The following is a 20,217-nucleotide window of genomic DNA, read 5'->3' on the forward strand; positions in this document are numbered from 1 at the left end:
TCCTGACTTCATGCCCTCTTGTCCTAGACTCCCCTACCATGGGAAATAACTTTGCCATATCTAACCTGTTCAGGCCTTTTTACATTTGAAATGTTTCTATGAGATCCCCCCTCATTCTCCTGAACTCCAGGGAATACAGCCCAAGAGCTGCCAGAAGTTCCTTATACAGTAACCCTTTCATTCCTGGAATCATTCTTGTGAACCTTCTCTGAACCCTTTCCACTCTCAGTAATCCTTTCTAAAATAAGGAGCCCAAAACTGCACACGCTACTCCAAGAGAATCAACATCACATCCCTGCTCTTATATTCTACTCCTCTAGAAATGAATGCAAACATTGCATTTGCTGCCTTCACAACCATCTCAACCTGGAGGCTAACCTTTAGGGTATCTTGCACAAGGACTCTTAAGTCTTTTTGCATTTCCCCATCTAAATAATAGTCTGCCCATTTATTTCTTCCACCAAAGTGCATGACCATACACTTTCCAACATTGTATTTCATTTGTCACTTCTTTGCCCATTCCCCTAAACTGTCTTGTTGGGAATGAGTCATTGAAGTAGCAAGTGAGACAGCAACACTTGCTACTTCAATGACTCATTCCCAACAAGACAGTTGGCTGAAAGCAATTTGAAAACTTCAAGTCTTGTTGAGAGTGAGTCACTGTTTGGAGTAGTGAGTGAGAGAACAATATTTTGCAGGGTGAAAGCCATTTGAAAACTGCGGATCTCGTTGGGAGTGAGTCATTGAGCCAATAAGAAGAAAGGAGTGTGAGTGGAGTGGCCATTGTGTGACTGGGCCAATGTTAGTGGTTTGGCTTTGGCTCACCAGGCTTAGACGGGCTCCAAGTAAGTTTCCAGTAAGTTTTTTTTTCTGTTCGTACATAGCTAGTCGCTCAGGATGGGTTCAGAGTTAGGGCTGTTATTTGTGTGAAATGTGGGAAATTTTGGAGACCCTCATTCTCGCTGATAACTGCATCTGCGCAAAGTACACCAAGCTACAGCTCCTTGGAGGTTGAGGAGGTGATGGGAGCTATAGGGAGGTCGTCACTCCTAAGTTGCAGGAAGCAGGTACCTGGTACCTTGCAGGAGAGGGAAAAGAAATAGGCAGCCAGTACAGAGTACCCCTGGGGCAGTTGCCCTCAGTAATAAGTATACCACTTAGGCAGGTGAGCCTGATATTAGTAGTAGGAAGTTATTATAAGGTACCGGATATATAAGAATTTGGATAGACAGGGATTGATTAGGGATAGTCAATATGGTGGCTTTGTTTATGGTAAATCGTGTCTAACCAAACTTTTCAAGTTTTTTAAAGTTACCAGGAAAATTGATGAAGGCAAGGTAGTGGATGTTGTCTACATGGACTTTAACAAGGCCTTTGACAAGGTCCTGCTCGGGTTGGTCATGGAGGTTCAGTTGCTTGGCATTCAAAATGAGCTTGTAAATTGGCATCATGAGAGAAGCCAGAGATGGTTATGGGTGGTTACCTCTCTGACTTGAGGCCTGTGACTCATGAAATGCAGCAAGGATCAGCGCTGCTTTGTTATTGTTATCTATATCAATGATCTGGATGATAATATGGTTATCTGGATCAGCAGATTTGTGGATGACACCAAGATTGGGTGCATAGTGGATAGCATGGAGGACTGCCAAAGTTTGCAATGGACCTGAACCAGCTTGAAAAATGATAGATGGAATTTAATGCAGACAAGTGTGAGGTCTTGCACTTTGGTAGGATCAACCAGGGTAGGTCTTGCACAGTGAGTAGTAGCATACTATAGAGGTCATGGGTTAAGGTTGAAAGGTGAAATATTTATGGGGAACTTCACTCGGCGTGGTGAGACTGGAATGAACTGCCAGCAGAAGTGGTGGGTGCGGGTTCGATTTCAACATTCAAGAGAAATTTGGATAGATTTGTGGATGAGAGGTGTACGGAGGCTATGGTCCGGGTGCAGGTCAGTGGCACTAGGCTGATTAATGGTTTTGCACAGACTAAAAGGACTGAAGGACCTGTTTCTGTGCTGCAGTGTTCTGTGACTCTATTAGAATGTTTTGAAAATATTTTATAAATTAATTAAAAACTTTTTCCCCGTTTACGCTGTGTGCGAATGTGATTGGCTGCTCAACCAGGTTGATGACGTCACAGCTTCTGGATGCCCCTTTGAGCAACTGACAGGAGGTGCATGCTACGGATTGTACTGTCTTTACAGGGAGCGTACGAGGCCAGCTTTCCTGCTGACTGCACCCTCTTCCCACTCTTTCATGTTTATGTGCTTGCAAAAGCTGTATACGGACTCTGTTTCTCCCTATAATTTGTGGCTGCATTTCATGCCCTAACAACCCTCCAGAAATAGAGGATTGATTTGCTGCCTTTGTTTTTATAATCTTTAAATTTATTATCTGTACGCATTCTGATGTTTACCATTAGGAATTATTTCTCCCCATTTAACCAACCAAAATATTCTAACTTTGAAGCTTTATATTATCTCCAGACTGCTTGAACTCTAACAAAGTGTGCCCTAGTTTTTTTTGGTCTTCTCTCACTGAACTTTCTCCAGGACTCCGGAGAGTTCAGTGCTCAGGACAGTAGTAAACTTAGTAAACATTTGACAGAATTTTCTTTTATAATTTCACTGATGTGCAGTGCATTTGTCTTTTCAGTGGTACATCGAGAATCCCAGTGTCATTGCCTGCTATAATGAGCTCATCCAGTTAGAGTTTGGAGAAGTCCGTGCACAATTCAAACTGAGGTACAAACTGTTTCATTGAGCTATAGAGCTAATGTATGGAGTTAAATGGCACTAATAAAACAGCAGTTTACAGAGTGCTCTTTTGTTCTCTCTGCAATCCTCATTAGTCATTCCCATTTAGGGCTTCTAATCTGTTGGTCATCAGCATGGATCGCATCCAAAGTGTCTCAGGGCCAACTGATATATGTTTATCCTAAGAGCACTATTTCTCTTCTCACTCCTGTCAAACCTGGTTGCTAGGGGCTGCCATGCTTACCTGCAGTGGGATTAAGAGAGAAAGGAAGTTGATGGTAACACAAGTATTCTGAAAATGATCACAGGAAATAGTTATGAGTTCTGCGCAGAAGCAGACCCTTCAGCTGAACTCGATCATGTCAAGTTAGCTTTGCTAGTTCCACCTGCCTGCATTTGGACCATGTCCCTTGAAACATGTTTTTTTTTATCCATATACCTGTCAAAATGTCTTGTAAATTTGTCCTTGTTCCCACCTCTGGTAGCTCGCTCCACAAACCCACCACCCTCTATGTGGAATAAGCTGCCCCTCAGGTCCCCTTTTAAATCTTTCCTTACCTTAAATCTATGCCCTCCTACTCTAGGAAAAGACTGTGACTATTCACCCTATCTCTGCCTCTGTTTAAACCTCTATAACAGGAGTTCTCATCCTGGGTTCCACGTACCCCTTAGTTAATGTTAGAGGTTTATGGTGTCCAAATTGTGCATAATCTCTTATATTTCTGATTAAAACACCACTTATTATTTCTCTCTCTCACCCCCTACACCCCACACAACAAAGGCTGTCCTCCAGGACCCCTGACTGGTCTGTTGTTTGGAAGCTCTGTTCATTTTCTATAGCTGATGAAGATGGGTTTGGCACTCAGCAGGTGCTGTTCCAGGACATGCAGAATAAATTAATGAACCGTTATGGGCAGCTCAGTCAATAATCCAGTGCTGTGGGCTATAGTTTGTAGAAGCATTACCTGACCATGTTACCAGTTGAATTTAATGGTGAATGAGGTACATTCTTGCTCATGGATGTTTATAGTTTCCATCTGTGATATCAGCAAGATCATTAAAGTGTCCCCTGTCTAATGAATACTATACAAGCAAAAATATTAATGTGGAAAATCTGTATTCTAGTTTCTTGCAGAAGTTCCATAAAACATGAAAGATCTGTTTGGTACTGTGTGAACTTATTAAAATTATTTCTCCTCCTCCTCTCACTTGCTCTTTACATTTCACCCCCCCCCCACTCTCTCCCCCTCATGGTCTTCCCACCCCCCCCCCACTCTTCCTTCTCCCCCTTCCAGGGCATCTGGTGCAATCTTCACAGCTCTGGAACAATGCCAAGAGTCTATAGAAATTACAAGTGAAGATAATATTATTCAGGTTAGTTGCTGACAATGAGCAATTGGAACCAACTTGCCCTTGTATTTAAAAGTAGTCGCGAATGTCTACACATTTTCAATAACAGTTTTGCCTCGCTTTGCCTGGTTTTTACACTTTAAGGTAATATTTAGTTCTTCATCACCTCAAGGAAAGTGATTTAAAAACAATACTATACATATAATTTATGTGTATAACGTGCATATGTTATATGTATTTAACATATATATACATCTGCAAAGAAAAGCTTGCGAACCCTTTGCAATTACCTGGTTTTCTGCTTTAATTACTCATAAAATGTGGTCCAATCTTCATCTAAGTCACAATAATAGACTAAAACAATCTGCCTAAACTAATATCACACAAAAAATTGTACTATGTCTCATCAAAACTGAGTACACCATTTAAACACAGTCTAGGTTTAAAGAAATATGTGAACCTCTGGGGTAACATCTTCTACAAAAGCTATTTGGAGTTAGGTCAATCGATGAAATGAGATTGGAAGTGTGGGTTGTAGAGGTGCCATGCCCTGTTTCAAATAAAAAAAGACACACAGTCAGGTTACTGACAGCTTGTTCTTCTCAAGAAAGATCTGTGTCTGTGCATCATGCCTCGATCAAAACAACTTTCAAAGGACCTGAGATGCATGAAGCTGGAAAAGTCTACAAAAGCATTCCACAGTCAGAAATTGTCTATAAATGGAGGAAATTCAGAACTGTTGCTACTCTCCCTTGGAGTGGGCATCCTGCAAAGATCACACCAGGAGCACCATATGCAATGCTGAAGGAGATGTAAAAGAACATAAGAGTAACAGCAAAAGACCTGCAGAAATTTCTAGAACTTGCTAAAGTCTCTGTTCATGTGTCCACTATAAGAAAAACACTGAACAAGAATGGTGTCCATGGAAAGACACCATGGGGGAAACCATTTCTCTCCCAAAAAAAAGCATTGCTACACGTCTCAAGTTTGCAAAAGACCACCTGGATGTTCCACAGTGCTTCTGGGACAATGTTCTGTGAACAGGTGAGACAAAAATTGAACTTTTTGGCAGAAATGTACACAACTCTGTTTGGAGGAAAAAGGGAATTGCACACCAACACCAAGACCTCATCCCAACTGTAAAACATGGGAGGAGCATCACATCACAGTTTGATGCTGTTTTGCTGCCTCAGGGCCTGGACAGCTTGTAATCATTGAGGGAACATTGCATTCAAAATTATATCAAGACATTTTACGGGAGAATGTCAGGGTAGCAGTCCATCGCCTGAAGCTTAATAGAAGTTGGATGATGCAACAAGACAATGATATATCAGATGGATAGGAAGGTAGGTAGAGGATGTGGTGAGGCTCTAGTGGTAAAGAATGTCATCAAATCATTAGAGAGGTGTGACATAGGATCGGAAGATGTTCAATGCTTGTGGGTTGAGATGAGAAACTGCAATAGTAAAAGGATGTTGATGTCAGTTATATACAGGCCTCCCAACAGTGGCTGGGAGGTGGACCACAGGTTACAACAGGAAATAGAAAAGGCGAGTCAGAAAGGCAAAGTTATGGAAGTCATGGGAGATTTTAACATGCAGGTTGATTGGGAAAATCAGATTGGTAATGGATCTCAAGAGAGTGAATTTGTTGAATGCCTAAGAGATAGCTTTTTAGAGCAGTTGGTTGTTGAGCCTACTAGGGTATCAGCTAGACTGGATTGGATGTTATGTAATGAACCGGAGGCGATTAGGGAGCTTAAGGTAAAACCAGTGATCATAATATGATTGTGTTCAACTTGAAGTTGATAGAGAGAAAGTAAAGTCTGATGTAGCAGTATTTCAGTGAGTAAGGGAAATTCTAGTGGTATGAAAGAGGAGTTGGCCAAAGTAAATTGGAAGGAGCTGCTGGCAAGGATGTCAGCAGAGCCGCAGTGGCGTGCGTTTTTGGGAAAAATGAGGAAGTGCGGGACATGTATTTCAAAAATGAAGAAATCCTCAAATGGCAAAATAGTACAATCGTGGCTGACAAGGGAAGTTAAAGCAATTGTGAACGCAAAAGAAAGGGCATACGACAAAGCAAAAATTAGTGAGTAGATAGGGGGTTGGGAAGTTTTTAAAAACCTACAGAGAGCAACTAAAATAATCATTAGAAGGGAAAAGATGAAATATGAAAGCAGGCTAGCAAATAATATCAAAGTGGATAGTAAAAGTTTTCTCAAGTATGTTAAAAATAAAAGAGAAATGAGAGTGGATATAGGACCACTAGAAAATGAGGCAGGAGAAATAACAATGGGGGACGAGGAGATGGCTGATGAACTAAATGAGTATCTTGCGTCAGTGTTCACTGTGGAAGACACAAGCAGTGTGCCTGATGTTGTAGTGTGTGAAGGAAGAGAAGTGGATGCAGTTACTGTTACAAGAGAGAAGATGCCTAAAAAGCTGAAAGACCTAAAGGTACATAAGTCACCTGGACCAGAGGAACTGCACTCTAGGTTTCTGAAAGAGGTAGCGTTAGAGATTGTGGTGGCATTAGAAATTATCTTTCAAAAATCACTGGACTCTGGCATGGTGCCAGAGGACTGGAAAATTGCAATTCTTATTCCACTCTTTAAGAAAGGAGGAAGGCAGCAGAAAGGAAATTGTAAACCAGTTAGCCTGACCTCAGTGGTTGGGAAGATGTTAGAGTCAATTGTTAAGGGTGAGGTGATGGAGTACTTGGTTACACAGGACAAGATATTACAAAGTCAGCATGATTTCCTTCAGGGAAAGTCCTGCCTGACGAGCCTATTGGAATTTTTTGAGGAGATTACAAGTAGGATAGATAAAGGGGATGCAGTGGATGTTGTATATTTGGACTTTCAGAAAGTCTTTGACAAGGTGCCACACATGAGGGTGCTTACCAAGTTAAGAGCCCATGGTATTACAGGAAAGTTACTGACATGGTTAGAGCATTGGCTGATTGGTAGGAGGCAGCGAGTGGGAATAAAAGGATCCTTTTCTGGTTAGCTGCCAGTGACTATTGGTGTTCCAAGGGATTGGTGTTGGAACCACTTCTTTTTATGCTGTATATAAATGATTTAGATGATGGAATAAAAACAACAGGAATTCTGCAGATGCTGGAAATTCAAGCAACATACATCAACGTTGCTGGTGAACGCAGCAGGCCAAGCAGCATCTATAGGAAGAGGCGCAGTCGACGTTTCAGGCCGAGACCCTTCGTCAGGCCTCTTCCTATAGATGCTGCTTGGCCTGCTGCGTTCACCAGCAACTTTGATGTATGTTAGATGATGGAATAGATGGCTTTGTTGCCATGTTTGCAGGTGATACAAAGATTGGTGGAGGGGCAGGTAGTCTTGAGGAAGCAGGTAGGTTGCAAAAGGATTTAGACAGATTAGGACAGTGGGACAGAAAGTGGCAAATACAATATTGGAAAATACATGGTCATGCACTTTGGTAGTAGAAATAAATTGTGCAGAACACCCTGAAGGTTAACTTGCAGGTTGAGTCTGGGGTGAGCAAGGCAAATGCCATGTTAACATTTATTTCAAGAGCAGGGATGTGATGCTGAGGCTTTATAAGGTACTGGTGAGGCCTCACCTTATGTATTGTGAACAATTTTGGGCCCCTCATCTTAGAAAAGATATCCTGGCATTGGAGAGGGTCCAAAGGAGGTTCACAAAGTTGATGCCAGGAATGAAAGGGTTATCATACAAGGAACGTTTGATGGGTCTGTGCTCGCTGGAATTCAGAAGGATGAGGGTGGATCTCATTGAAACCTTTCGAATGTTAAAAGGCCTCGACAGGAGTTGATGTGGAAAGGATGTTTCCCATGGTGGGAGAGTCTAGGACAAGAGGGCACAGGCTCAGGATAGAGGGACACCCTTTCAAAACAGAGATGCGGAGAAATTTCTTTAGCCAAAGGGTGGTGAATTTGTGAATTTGTTACCACATGCAGCTGTGGAGGCTAGGTATTGCGTGTATTTAAGGCAGAGATCGATAGGTTCTTGATTGGACATGGCATCAAAGGTTACAGGGAGAAGGCCGGGAACTGGGGTCGAGAAGGTTTAAAAAAAAGGATCAACCATGATTGAATGGTGGAGCAGACTCAATGGGTCAGATGACCTAATTCTGCTCCTATGTCATATGGACTTATAGAACATAGAATAGTACAGCACAGTACAGGCCCTTCGGCCCACAATGTTGTGCCAACCTTTAAACCCTGCCTCCCATATAACCCCCCCGACCTTAAATTCCTCCATATATCTGTCTAGTAGTCTCTTAAATTTCACCAGTGTATCTGCCTCCACCACTGACTCAGGCAATGCATTCCAAGCACCAACCACTCTGAGTAAAAAACCTTCCTCTAATATCCCCCTTGAACTTCCCACCCCTTACCTTAAAGCCATGTCCTCTTGTACTGAGCAGTGGTGCCCTGGGGAAGAGGTGCTGGCTGTCTACTCTATTCCTCTTAATATCTTGTACACTTCTATTGTGTCTCCTCTCATCCTCCTCCTCTCCAAAGAGTAAAGCCCTAGCTCCCTTAATCTCTGTTTATAATCCACACTCTCTAAACCAGGCAGCATCCTGGTAAATCTCCTCTGTACCCTTTCCAGTGCTTCCACATCCTTCCTATAGTGAGGCGACCAGAACAGGACACAGTACTCCAAGTGTGGCCTAACCGGAGTTTTATAGAACTGCATCATTACCCCGTGACACTTAAACTCTATCCCTCAACTTGCAAAAGCTAACACTCCATAAGCTTTCTTAACTACTCTATCTACCTGTGAGGCAACTTTCAGGGATCTGTGGACATGCACCCCCAGATCCCTCTGCTCCTCCACCCTACCAGGTACTGAGGAGTTGGTGCAGGGAGCAGGGTTTTAGATTTTTGGATCACTGGGGTCTCTTCTGGGGAAGGTGGAACCTGTCCAGATTGGATGGGTTGCACCTGAACTCGAGGGGGAGCAATATCCTTGCCAGGTAGGTTTGCTAGCGTGGTTCGGGAGGGTTTAAACTAATTTGCAAGGGGGATAGGACCCAGAGCGATAGAGCAGTGAAAGAGGTGCATGGAGTAAAGCAAGATCTAACATATAGAGAGGCTTTGAGGAAAGAGAAGCAGAATAAACGGTGTAAAGACAGTAAGGTAGAAGGGCTGAAATGTGTGTACCTCAATGCAGGAAGCATCAGGAACAAAGGTGATGAACTGAGAGCTTGGATACATACATAAAATTATAACGTAGTGGCCATTACAGAGACTTGGCTGACACCAGGGCGGGAATGGATTCTCAATATTCCTGGATTTCAGTGCTTTAAAAGGGATAGAGAGAGTGGAAAAAGGGGAGGAGGGGTGGCATTACTGGTCAGGGATGCTATTACAGCTACAGAAAGGGTGGGTAATGTAGCAGGATCCTCTTTTGAGTCAGAATGGGTGGAAGTCAGGAACAGGAAGGGAGCAGTTACTCTATTGGAGGTATTCTGTCAGCCCCCTGGTAGCAGCAGAGATACAGAGGAGCAGATTGGGAGGCAGATTTTGGAAAGGTACAAAAATAACAGGGTTGTTATCATGGGTGACTTTAACTTCCCTAATATTGATTAGCACCTGATTAGTTCCAAGGGTTTAGATGGGGCAGAGTCTGTTAAGTGTGTCCAGGATGGATTCCTGTCACAGTATGTGGACAGGCCGACTAGGGGGAATGCCATACTAGATCTAGTACTAGGTAATGAACCGGGTCAGGTCACAGATCTCTCAGTGGGTGAGCATCTGGGGGATAGTGACCACCACTCCCTGGCCTTTAGCATTATCACGGAAAAGGATAGAATCAGAAAGGACAGGAAAATTTTTAATTGGGGAAGGGCAAATTATGAGGCTATAAGACTAGAACTTGCGGGTGTGAATTGGGATGATGTTTTTGCAGGAAAATGTACTACGGACATGTGGTCGATGTTTAGAGATCTCTTGCGGGATGTAAGGGATAAATTTGTCCCGATGAGGAAGATAAAGAATGGTAGGGTGAAGGAACCATGGGTGACAAGTCAGGTGGAAAATCTAGTCAGGTGGAAGAAGGCAGCATACATGAGGTTTAGGAAGCAAGGATCAGATGGGTCTATTGAGGAATATAGGGAAGCAAGAAAGGAGCTTAAGAAGGGGTTGAGAAGAGCAAGAAGGGGACCTGAGAAGGCCTTGGCGAGTAGGGTAAAGGAAAACCCCAAGGCATTATTCAATTATGTGAAGAAAAAAAGGATGACAGGAGTGAAGGTAGGACCGATTAGAGATAAAGGTGGGAAGATGTGTCTGGAGGCTGTGGAAGTGAGCGAGGTCCTCAATGAATACTTCTCTTCGGTATTCACCAATGAGAGGGAACTTGATGATGGTGAGGACAATATGAGTGAGGTTGATGTTCTGGAGCATGTTGATAGTAAGGGAGAGGAGGTGTTGGAGTTGTTAAAATACATTAGGACAGATAAGTCCCCGGAGCCTGACAGAATATTCCCCAGGCTGCTCCACGAGGCGAGGGAAGAGATTGCTGAGCCTCTGGCTAGGATCTTTATGTCCTCGTTGTCCATGGGAATGGTACCGGAGGATTGGAGGGAGGCCAATGTTGTCCCCTTGTTCAAAAATGGTAGTAGGGATAGTCCGGGTAATTATAGACCAGTGAGCCTTACGTCTGTGGTGGGAAAGCTGTTGGAGAAGATTGTTAGAGATAGGATCTTTGGGCATTTAGAGAATCATTGACTGATCAGGGACAGTCAGCATGGCTTTGTGAAGGGCAGATCGTGTCTAACAAGCCTGATAGAGTTCTTTGAGGAGGTAACCAGGCATATAGATGAGAGTAGTGCAGTGGATGTGATCTATATGAATTTTAGTAAGGAAGTTGACAAGGTTCCACATGGTAGGCTTATTCAGAAAGTCAGAAGGCATGGGATCCGGGGAAGTTTGGCCACGTGGATTCAGAATTGGCTTGCCTGCAGAAGGCAGAAGGTGGTGGTGGAGGGAGTACATTCAGACTGGAGGATTGTGACTAGTGGTGTCCCACAAGGATCTGTTCTGGGACCTCTACTTTTCGTGATTTTTATTAACGACCTGGATGTGGCGGTAGAAGGGTGGGTTGGCAAGTTTGCAGATGACACAAAGGTTGATGGTGTTTTAGATAGTGTAGAGGATTGTCAAAGATTGCAGAGAGACATTGATAGGATGCAGAAGTGGTCTGAGAAGTGGCAGATGGAGTTCAACCCGGAGAAGTGTGAGGTGGTACACTTTGGAAGGACCAACTCCAAGGCAGAGTCCAAAGTAAATGGCAGGATACTTGGTAGTGTGGAGGAGCAGAGGGATCTCAGGGTACATGTCCACAGATCCCTGAAAGTTGCCTCACAACTGGATAGGGTAGTTAAGAAAGCTTATGGGGTGTTAGCTTTCTTAAGTCGAGGGATAGAGTTTAAGAATCGCGATGTAATGATGCAGCTCTATAAAACTCTGGTTTTGCCACACTTGGAGTACTGTGTCCAGTTCTGGTTGCCTCACTATAGGAAGGATGTGGAAGCAATGGAAAGGATACAGAGGAGATTTACCAGGATGCTGCCTGGTTTAGAGAGTATGGATTATGATCAGAGATTAAGGGAGCTAGGGCTTTACTCTTTGGAGAGAAGGAGGATGAGAGGAGATAGGATAGAGGTGTACAAGATAATAAGAGGAATAGATAGAGTGGATAGCCAGCGCCTCTTCCCCAGGGCACCACTGCTCAATACAAGAGGACATGGCTTTAAGGTAAGGGGTGGGAAGTTCAAGGGGGATATTAGAGGAAGGTTTTTTACTCAGAGAGTGGTTGGTGCATGGAATGCACTGCCTGAGTCAGTGGTGGAGGCAGATACACTAGTGAAGTTTAAGAGACTACTCGACAGGTACATGGAGGAATTTGAGGTGGGGGGGCTTATATGGGAGGTAGGGTTTGAGGGTCGGCACAACATTGTGGGCCGAAGGGCCTGTACTGTACTGTTCTATGTTCTATGTATCCATGTATCCTTCCATTTACTTTGTACTCTGCCTTGGACACCAACCTTTGTGTCATCTGCAAACTTGCCAACCCACCCTTCTACCCCCACATCGAGGTCGTTAATAAAAATCACGAAAAGTCGAGGTCCCTGAACCGATCCTTTTGCAACACCACTAGTCACAACCCTCCAATTCGAATGTACTCCCTCAACCACAACCCTCTGCTTTCTGCAGGCGAGCCAATTCTGAATCCACCTGGCCAAACTTCCCTGGATCTCATGCCTTCTGACTTTCTGGATAAGCCTACCGTGTTGAACCTTGTCAAATGCCTTACTAAAGTCCATGTAGATCACATCCACTGCACTACTCTCATCTATATGCCTGGTCACCTCCTCAAAGAACTCTATCAGGCTTGTTAGACAAGATCTATCCTTCACAAAGCCATGCTGACTGTCTCTGATCAGACCACGATTCTCTAAATGCCCATAGATCCTATCTCTAAGAATCTTTTCCAACAGCTTTCCCACCACAGATGTACGGCTCACTGGTCTATAATTACCCGGAAAATCCCTACTACCTTTTTTGAACAAGGGGACAACATTTGCCTCCCTCCAATCCTCCATTACCATTCCCGTGGATAACGAGGATATAAAGATCCTAGCCAGAGGCTCAGCAATCTCTTCTCTCACCTCGTGGAACAGCCCGGGGAATATTCCGTCAGGCCCCGGGGTCTTATCCGTTCTAATGTATTTTAACAACTCCAACACCTCCTCTCCCTTAGTATCAACATGCTCCAGAACATCAACCTCACTCACATCAACCTCACCGTCATCAAGTTCCCTCTCATTGGTGAATACCGAAGAGAAGTATTCATTGAGGACCTTGCTCACTTCCACAGCCTCCAGGCACATCTTCCCACCTTTCGCTCCTGTCATCCTTTTGTTCTTCACATAATTGAAGAATGCCTTGTTTTCCTTTACCCTATTCGCCAAGGCCTTCTCATGCCCCCTTCTTGCTCTCCTCAGCCCCTTCTTCAGCTCCTTTCTTGCTACCCTATATTCCTCAATAGACCCATCTGTTCCTTGCTTCCTGAACCTCATGTATGATGCCTTCTTCCACGTGACTAGATTTGCCACCTCATGATCTGAAACACAAGAGTAAATCGACATCAGAATGGCTTAAAAAGAAACATACATCAAAGTTGCTGGTGAACGCAGCAGGCCAAGCAGCATCTATAGGAAGGGGTGCAGTCGATGTTTCAGGCCGAGACCCTTCGTCAGGACTAACTGAAGGAAGAGTGAGTAAGGGATTTGAAAGTTGGAGGGGGAGGGGGAGATCCAAAATGATAGAAGACAGGAGGGGGAGGGATAGAGCCGAGAGCTGGACAGGTGATAGGCAAAAGGGGATACGAGAGGATCATGGGACAGGAGGTCCGGGAAGAAAGACAAGGAGGGGTGGGGGGGTTGACCCAGAGGATGGGCAAGAGGTATATTCAGAGGGACAGAGGGAGAAAAAGGAGAGTGAGAGAAAGAATGTGTGCATAAAAATGAGTAACAGATGGGGTACGAGGGGGAGGTGGGGCCTTAGCGGAAGTTAGAGAAGTCGATGTTCATGCCATCAGGTTGGAGGCTACCCAGACGGAATATAAGGTGTTGTTCCTCCAACCTGAGTGTGGCTTCATCTCCACAGTAGAGGAGGCCGTGGACAGACATGTCAGAATGGGAATGGGATGTGGAATTAAAATGTGTGGCCACTGGGAGATCCTGCTTTCTCTGGCGGACAGAGCGTAGATGTTCAGCAAAGCGGTCTCCCAGTCTGCGTCGGGTCTCACCAATATATAAAAGGCCACATCGGGAGCACCGGACGCAGTATATCACCCCAGTCGACTCACAGGTGAAGTGATGCCTCACCTGGAAGGACTGTTTGGGGCCCTGAATGGTGGTAAGGGAGGAAGTGTAAGGGCATGTGTAGCACTTGTTCCGCTTACACGGATAAGTGCCAGGAGGGAGATCAGTGGGGAGGGATGGGGGGGACGAATGGACAAGGGAGTTGTGTAGGGAGCGATCCCTGCGGAATGCAGAGAGAGGGGGGGAGGGAAAGATGTGCTTAGTGGTGGGATCCCGTTGGAGGTGGCGGAAGTTACGGAGAATAATATGTTGGACCCGGAGGCTGGTGGGGTGGTAGGTGAGGACCAGGGGAACCCTATTCCTAGTGGGGTGGTGGGAGGATGGAGTGAGAGCAGATGTACGTGAAATGGGGGAGATACGTTTAAGAGCAGAGTTGATAGTGGAGGAAGGGAAGCCCCTTTCTTTAAAAAAGGAAGACATCTCCCTCGTCCTAGAATGAAAAGCCTCATCCTGAGAGCAGATGCGGTGGAGACGGAGGAATTGCGAGAAGGGGGTGGCGTTTTTACAAGAGACAGGGTGAGAAGAGGAATAGTCCAGATAGCTGTTCTCACTCCATCCTCCCACCACCCCACTAGGAATAGGGTTCCCCTGGTCCTCACCTACCACCCCACCAGCCTCCGGGTCCAACATATTATTCTCCGTAACTTCCGCCACCTCCAACGGGATCCCACCACTAAGCACATCTTTCCCTCCCCCCCTCTCTCTGCATTCCGCAGGGATCGCTCCCTACACAACTCCCTTGTCCATTCGTCCCCCCCATCCCTCCCCACTGATCTCCCTCCTGGCACTTATCCGTGTAAGCGGAACAAGTGCTACACATGCCCTTACACTTCCTCCCTTACCACCATTCAGGGCCCCAAACAGTCCTTCCAGGTGAGGCATCACTTCACCTGTGAGTCGACTGGGGTGATATACTGCGTCCGGTGCTCCCGATGTGGCCTTTTATATATTGGTGAGACCCGACGCAGACTGGGAGACCGCTTTGCTGAACATCTACGCTCTGTCCGCCAGAGAAAGCAGGATCTCCCAGTGGCCACACATTTTAATTCCACATCCCATTCCCATTCTGACATGTCTGTCCACGGCCTCCTCTACTGTGGAGATGAAGCCACACTCAGGTTGGAGGAACAACACCTTATATTCCGTCTGGGTAGCCTCCAACCTGATGGCATGAACATCGACTTCTCTAACTTCCGCTAAGGCCCCACCTACCCCTCGTACCCCATCTGTTACTCATTTTTATGCACACATTCTTTCTCTCACTCTCCTTTTTCTCCCTCTGTCCCTCTGAATATACCTCTTGCCCATCCTCTGGGTCAACCCCCCCCCCCTTGTCTTTCTTCCCGGACCTCCTGCCCATGATCCTCTCGTATCCCCTTTTGCCTATCACCTGTCCAGCTCTCGGCTCTATCCCTCCCCCTCCTGTCTTCTCCTATCATTTTGGATCTCCCCCTCCCCCTCCAACTTTCAAATCCCTTACTCACTCTTCCTTCAGTTAGTCCTGACGAAGGGTCTCGGCCTGAAACGTCGACTGCACCTCTTCCTATAGATGCTGCTTGGCCTGCTGCGTTCACCAGCAACTTTGATGTATGTTGCTTGAATTTCCAGCATCAGCAGAATTCCTGTTGTTTGGCTTAAAAAGAAGATAATTTGTGTTTTGGAGTTTGACCTTAACCCAGTTGAGATTCTGTGACATGACCTGAAGAGGACTGTTCATGCAAGGTATCCCAGAAATATTGATGAACTGAAACAGTTTTGTGTGGAGGAATGGTGTAAAATTGCTCCTTGCCATTGTGCTAGTCTTATTAGCAGCTACAGGAAATGTTTGGTGGAGGTTATTGCTGCTAAAGGAAGTTCTACCAATTAATGTTTCACATACTTTTTTGAGCCTGGACTGTGAATGATTAAACAATGTATTCAGTAAAGACATGAAAGGTACAATTGTTTGTGTTATTAGTTTCAGCAAATTGTATTTGTCTATCATTGTGACTTAGATGAAGATCAGTCCACATTTTGAGTAATTAATGTAGAAAACCAAGTAACTGTAAAGGGCTCACTAACTTTTTCTTCCAAGTGTATTTTAAAAACTATATATATTTTAAACTGGCTGCATTTGCAAACTGATGAAAGGCCATTGACATAATTAGTGTCCAGTTCAGGCTCTGGCCTTTCCATCCTTTCATGTGAGTATAAATCAAGATTTTTGATGTTTTATTTTTAGAAAATTAGCTTGCCTAGTTTGGTGGCATTCTCCTCTCTGAATTGGAATTTGTAGTGTTAAACTCTAGTGCAAGGTCTCTGCAGTAACTGCCAGGTAATATGGTGCAGCTGTAGAAGAGAGTTACCTTGTTATGAGTGGCACCCTTTGGATCAGCTATGAGCACCATAGTGTGTTTGACTATTTCACTGAACACTTGGAATGCTAAATCACAGTAAAGGCAATGTGCCTTTTTCAACAACCAAAGATACACTGAACTGGGCAATCATCTCATCTTGATTTTGTAGCAAACAAACTGACTAATGTAATATGGTGGTCAGTTCTGAATAATTGTGTACCAAGCGCCTGCAAGAGTGCAAATATTTGAGATCTTGGCTTAACTCTTGGTTTTGTTTGTGAAGGAAAGCCTAGACTGATTCTGTAAGAATGCGGTGATAAAGAGTGGGGTTTGAACAATTGGTTTATCTTTGCACTTAATCAGGTGATGCTCTGCATACATTCCTTCATTTCAGTCGTGTTGCTTTGTGTTGAGAATACAAGTTCACCATATGGTAAGATGCTAGGAGTGGCATTCGAGTGTTGTCAAAAATTAGTTTTGTAGATGTCATCGGATGCTCGGCCTAATTGCACCCAGGTTCAGTCGTAATATTGAAATAGTTGTGATGTTTATCCTCTAAAGTTCGTCCTTGGGATGTCCAGTGATTGAGGAGTAGGTAGGTCTGCCATGAGTCTGGATGTGTCTGACTTTACCATATCCAGATATGGGAGCAAAATCAGGGCATTTGGTCTATCGAGTCTGATTCACAATTCAATTGTGGCTAAACTTTCACCCCCTTTCTTCTGCCTTCTCCCTGAAACCCTCAACTCCCTTGCCAATTAAGACCCAACAACCTCTTAAATATACCCAGTGACTTAGTCTCCACAGCTGTCTGTGGCAACTGATTCCATAGATTAAGTACCTTCTGGTGGAAGAAATTCTTCCTCACCTCAGATTTAATGGGACATCCCTTTATTCCGAGGCTGTGCCCTCAGATCTTAGACTCTCCACCAATGGAAACAATATCTCCGCATCCACTCTATCCAGGCCTTTCAGTATCTGGGGACATTTCAATGTGATCTGCTCTCATCCTTCTGAACTCTGTCATGTGTAGTCCCAGAGACATCAAACACTTCTCATGCATTAAATCTTTCATTCCTGGGATTTTAATCTTCAGGGAATCCTGAACTAGGGCTCACAAGTGGCTTTGTACCTCTGTTTTCTGAAATCTCTTCTCATTAACAAAATAGTCTACACCTATATTTTCCCTGTCAAAGAGTATAATCCTGCACATCCTTACACAGTATTCTATCTGCCACTTCTTTGCCCTTTATCCCAATCTGTCTAAGTCCTTTTGTAGACACCTTGCCACTGTGCACTACCTGTTCCTCCACCTATCTTGATATTATTTGCAAATTTGGTTCTGAGACCCCAACTTTTCACTTTATATCTTAATAATCTGGATCAAAGAACTGATGGCATTGCAGCCAACCTTTGTAGAACTCCACTAATCGTTGGCAACCACCCTGAATAGAACCCTTTTGTTCCTAGTCAGCCAATCTTCTACCCTTACTAGTAGCTTGCCTCTAAGACTCTTAAGAAGCCTTGCATGTGATACTTTATCAAAGGCCTTATGAAAATCGAAGTAAATAACATCCACTGATTCTCCTTTGTCTCTTTTGCTTATTACATCCTCAAAGAATTCTTACAGATTTGTCAGGCAAGATCTCCCTTTAACAAAATAGTGCATTATTTTTTATTACCTTACGTTAAGTCTCCAAAATTTCATCTTTAATGCACTGTGAAATCTTACCAACCACTGAGGTCAGACTAACCAGCCTATAATTTCCTGTCTTTTGCCTCCCTCTCTTCATAAGCAGATGTCACATTTTTTAATTTTTCAGCCTTACAAGACTTTCTAGTGATTCTTGAAAGATGACTACTTGGCTCCATGATCTCTTCAGTTACAGCAGTTGCAGATCTACCTTCAGTCCATTTAACTTCCTCAGCACCTTTTCCTTAGTAATGGCTACCACACACACTTCTGCCCCCTGACTCTTGAATTTCTAGCACATTGCTGGTAACTTCCACTGTGAAGATTGACACAAAATATTGATTCAGCTTCTCTGCCATTTCCCTGTTCCCCATTATTACTTGAGCATATTTTCCAGTAGCCCAGTGTCTACTCTTGCCACTCTTCCCATTATCTATCTTAAAACTTTTCAGTTTTCTATTTTATTGGTTAGTTTACCCTTGTATTTCACTCTCCTCCCATATATCTTTTCTAGTTGTCCTTTCAACACACATCAGAGTTGCTGGTGAACGCAGCGGCCAGGCAGCATCTCTAGGAAGACGTACAGTCGACGTTTCGGGCCGAGACCCTTAGTCAGGACTAACAGAAGGAAGAGCTAGTAAGAGATTTGAAAGGGGGAGGGGGAGATCCGAAATGATAGGAGAAGACAGGAGGGGGAGGGATGGAGCCAAGAGCTGGACAGGTGATTGGCAAAAGGGATATGAGAGGATCATGGGACAGGAGGCCCAGGGAGAAGGAAAGGAGGGAGGGGGGGAAAAATCCAGAGGATGGGCAAGGGGCATAGTCAGAGGGAGAGAGAGAGAGAAAGAATGTGTGTATATAAATAAATAACGGATGGAGTACGAGGGGGAGGTGGGGCATTAGCGGAAGTTAGAGAAGTCGATGTTCATGCCATCAGGTTGGAGGCTACCCAGACGGAATATAAGGTGTTGTTCCTCCAACCTGAGTGTGGCTTCATCTTTACAGTAGAGGAGGCCGTGGATAGACATGTCAGAATGGGAATGGGATGTGGAATTAAAATGTGTGGCCACTGGGAGATCCTGCTTTCTCTGGCAGACAGAGCTTAGGTGTTCAGCAAAACGATCTCCCAGTCTGCGTTGGGTCTCGCCAATATATAGAAGGCCACATCGGGAGCACCGGACGCAGTACATCACCCGGCCGACTCACAGGTGAAGTGTCGCCTCACCTGGAAGGACTGTCTGGGGCCCTGAATGGTGGTAAGGGAGGAAGTGTAAGGGCATGTGTAGCACTTGTTCCGCTTACAAGGATAAGTGCCAGGAGGGAGATCAGTGGGGAGGGATAGGGGGGACGAATGGACAAGGGAGTCGTGTAGGGAGCAATCCCTGCGAAAAGCAGAGAGAAGGGGGGAGAGAAAGATGTGCTTAGTGGTGGGATCCCGTTGGAGGTGGCGGAAGTTATGGAGAATAATATGTTGGACCCGGAGGCCGGTGGGGTGTAGGTGAGGACCAGGGGAACCCTATTCCTAGTGGGGTGACGGGAGGATAGAGTGAGAGCAGATGTGCGTGAAATGGGGGAGATGCGTTTGAGAGCAGAGTTGATGGTGGCTCCCACTTTCAAATCTCTTACTAGCTCTTCCTTCAGTTAGTCCTGACGAAGGGTCTCGGCTCGAAACGTCGACTGTACCTCTTCCTAGAGATGCTGCCTGGCCTGCTGCGTTCACCAGCAACTTTGATGTGTGTTGCTTGAATTTCCAGCATCTGCAGAATTCCTCGTGTCTAGTTGTCCTTTGTTGGTTTTTCAAGGCTTTCCACTAATTTTTGTCGTATTATGTGCCTTTTGTTTTTATGTTGTCACCGATTTGTCAGCCATGGTTGCCCCATTCTCCCCTTGGTGTAACACACATAAAAAAAAAATGCTGGTGAATGCAGCAGGCCAGGCAGCATCTGTAGGAAGAGGTACAATCGACGTTTCAGGCCGAGACCCTTCGTCAGGACTAACTGAAAGAAGAGATAGTAAGAGATTTGAAAGTGTGAGGGGGAGATCCGAAATGATAGGAGAAGACAGGAGGGGGAGGGTTGGAGCTAAGAGCTGGAAAGTTGATTGGCAAAAGGAAGATTGACAAAATCTCCCCTTGGTGTGCTTCTTTTTCCTTGGGATAAAATTCTGCTACGTCTCCCAAACTAC

General features: G+C 44.8%; 1 protein-coding gene across 8 annotated transcripts in view; it reads left to right on the forward strand.

Moving 5' to 3' along the window:
* The window catches only part of pde8a (phosphodiesterase 8A), a 145,964-nt gene that overhangs the window by 61,923 nt on the left and 63,824 nt on the right, over positions 1-20,217 (forward strand). For all 8 annotated transcript variants that reach the window (XR_010020210.1, XM_063066327.1, XM_063066321.1 and 5 more), the window contains 2 exons: positions 2,658-2,746; positions 4,054-4,132. Coding sequence is in view for 7 of the 8 variants with exons in the window: in XM_063066327.1 (XP_062922397.1) it covers positions 2,658-2,746; positions 4,054-4,132 (168 nt within the window). In the remaining variant the exon portion in view is untranslated. The remainder of the gene's footprint in view (positions 1-2,657; positions 2,747-4,053; positions 4,133-20,217) is intronic.

The sequence above is a fragment of the Mobula hypostoma genome, chromosome 13 (assembly GCF_963921235.1).
Source record: "Mobula hypostoma chromosome 13, sMobHyp1.1, whole genome shotgun sequence".
Taxonomy (NCBI): Eukaryota; Metazoa; Chordata; class Chondrichthyes; order Myliobatiformes; family Myliobatidae; genus Mobula; species Mobula hypostoma.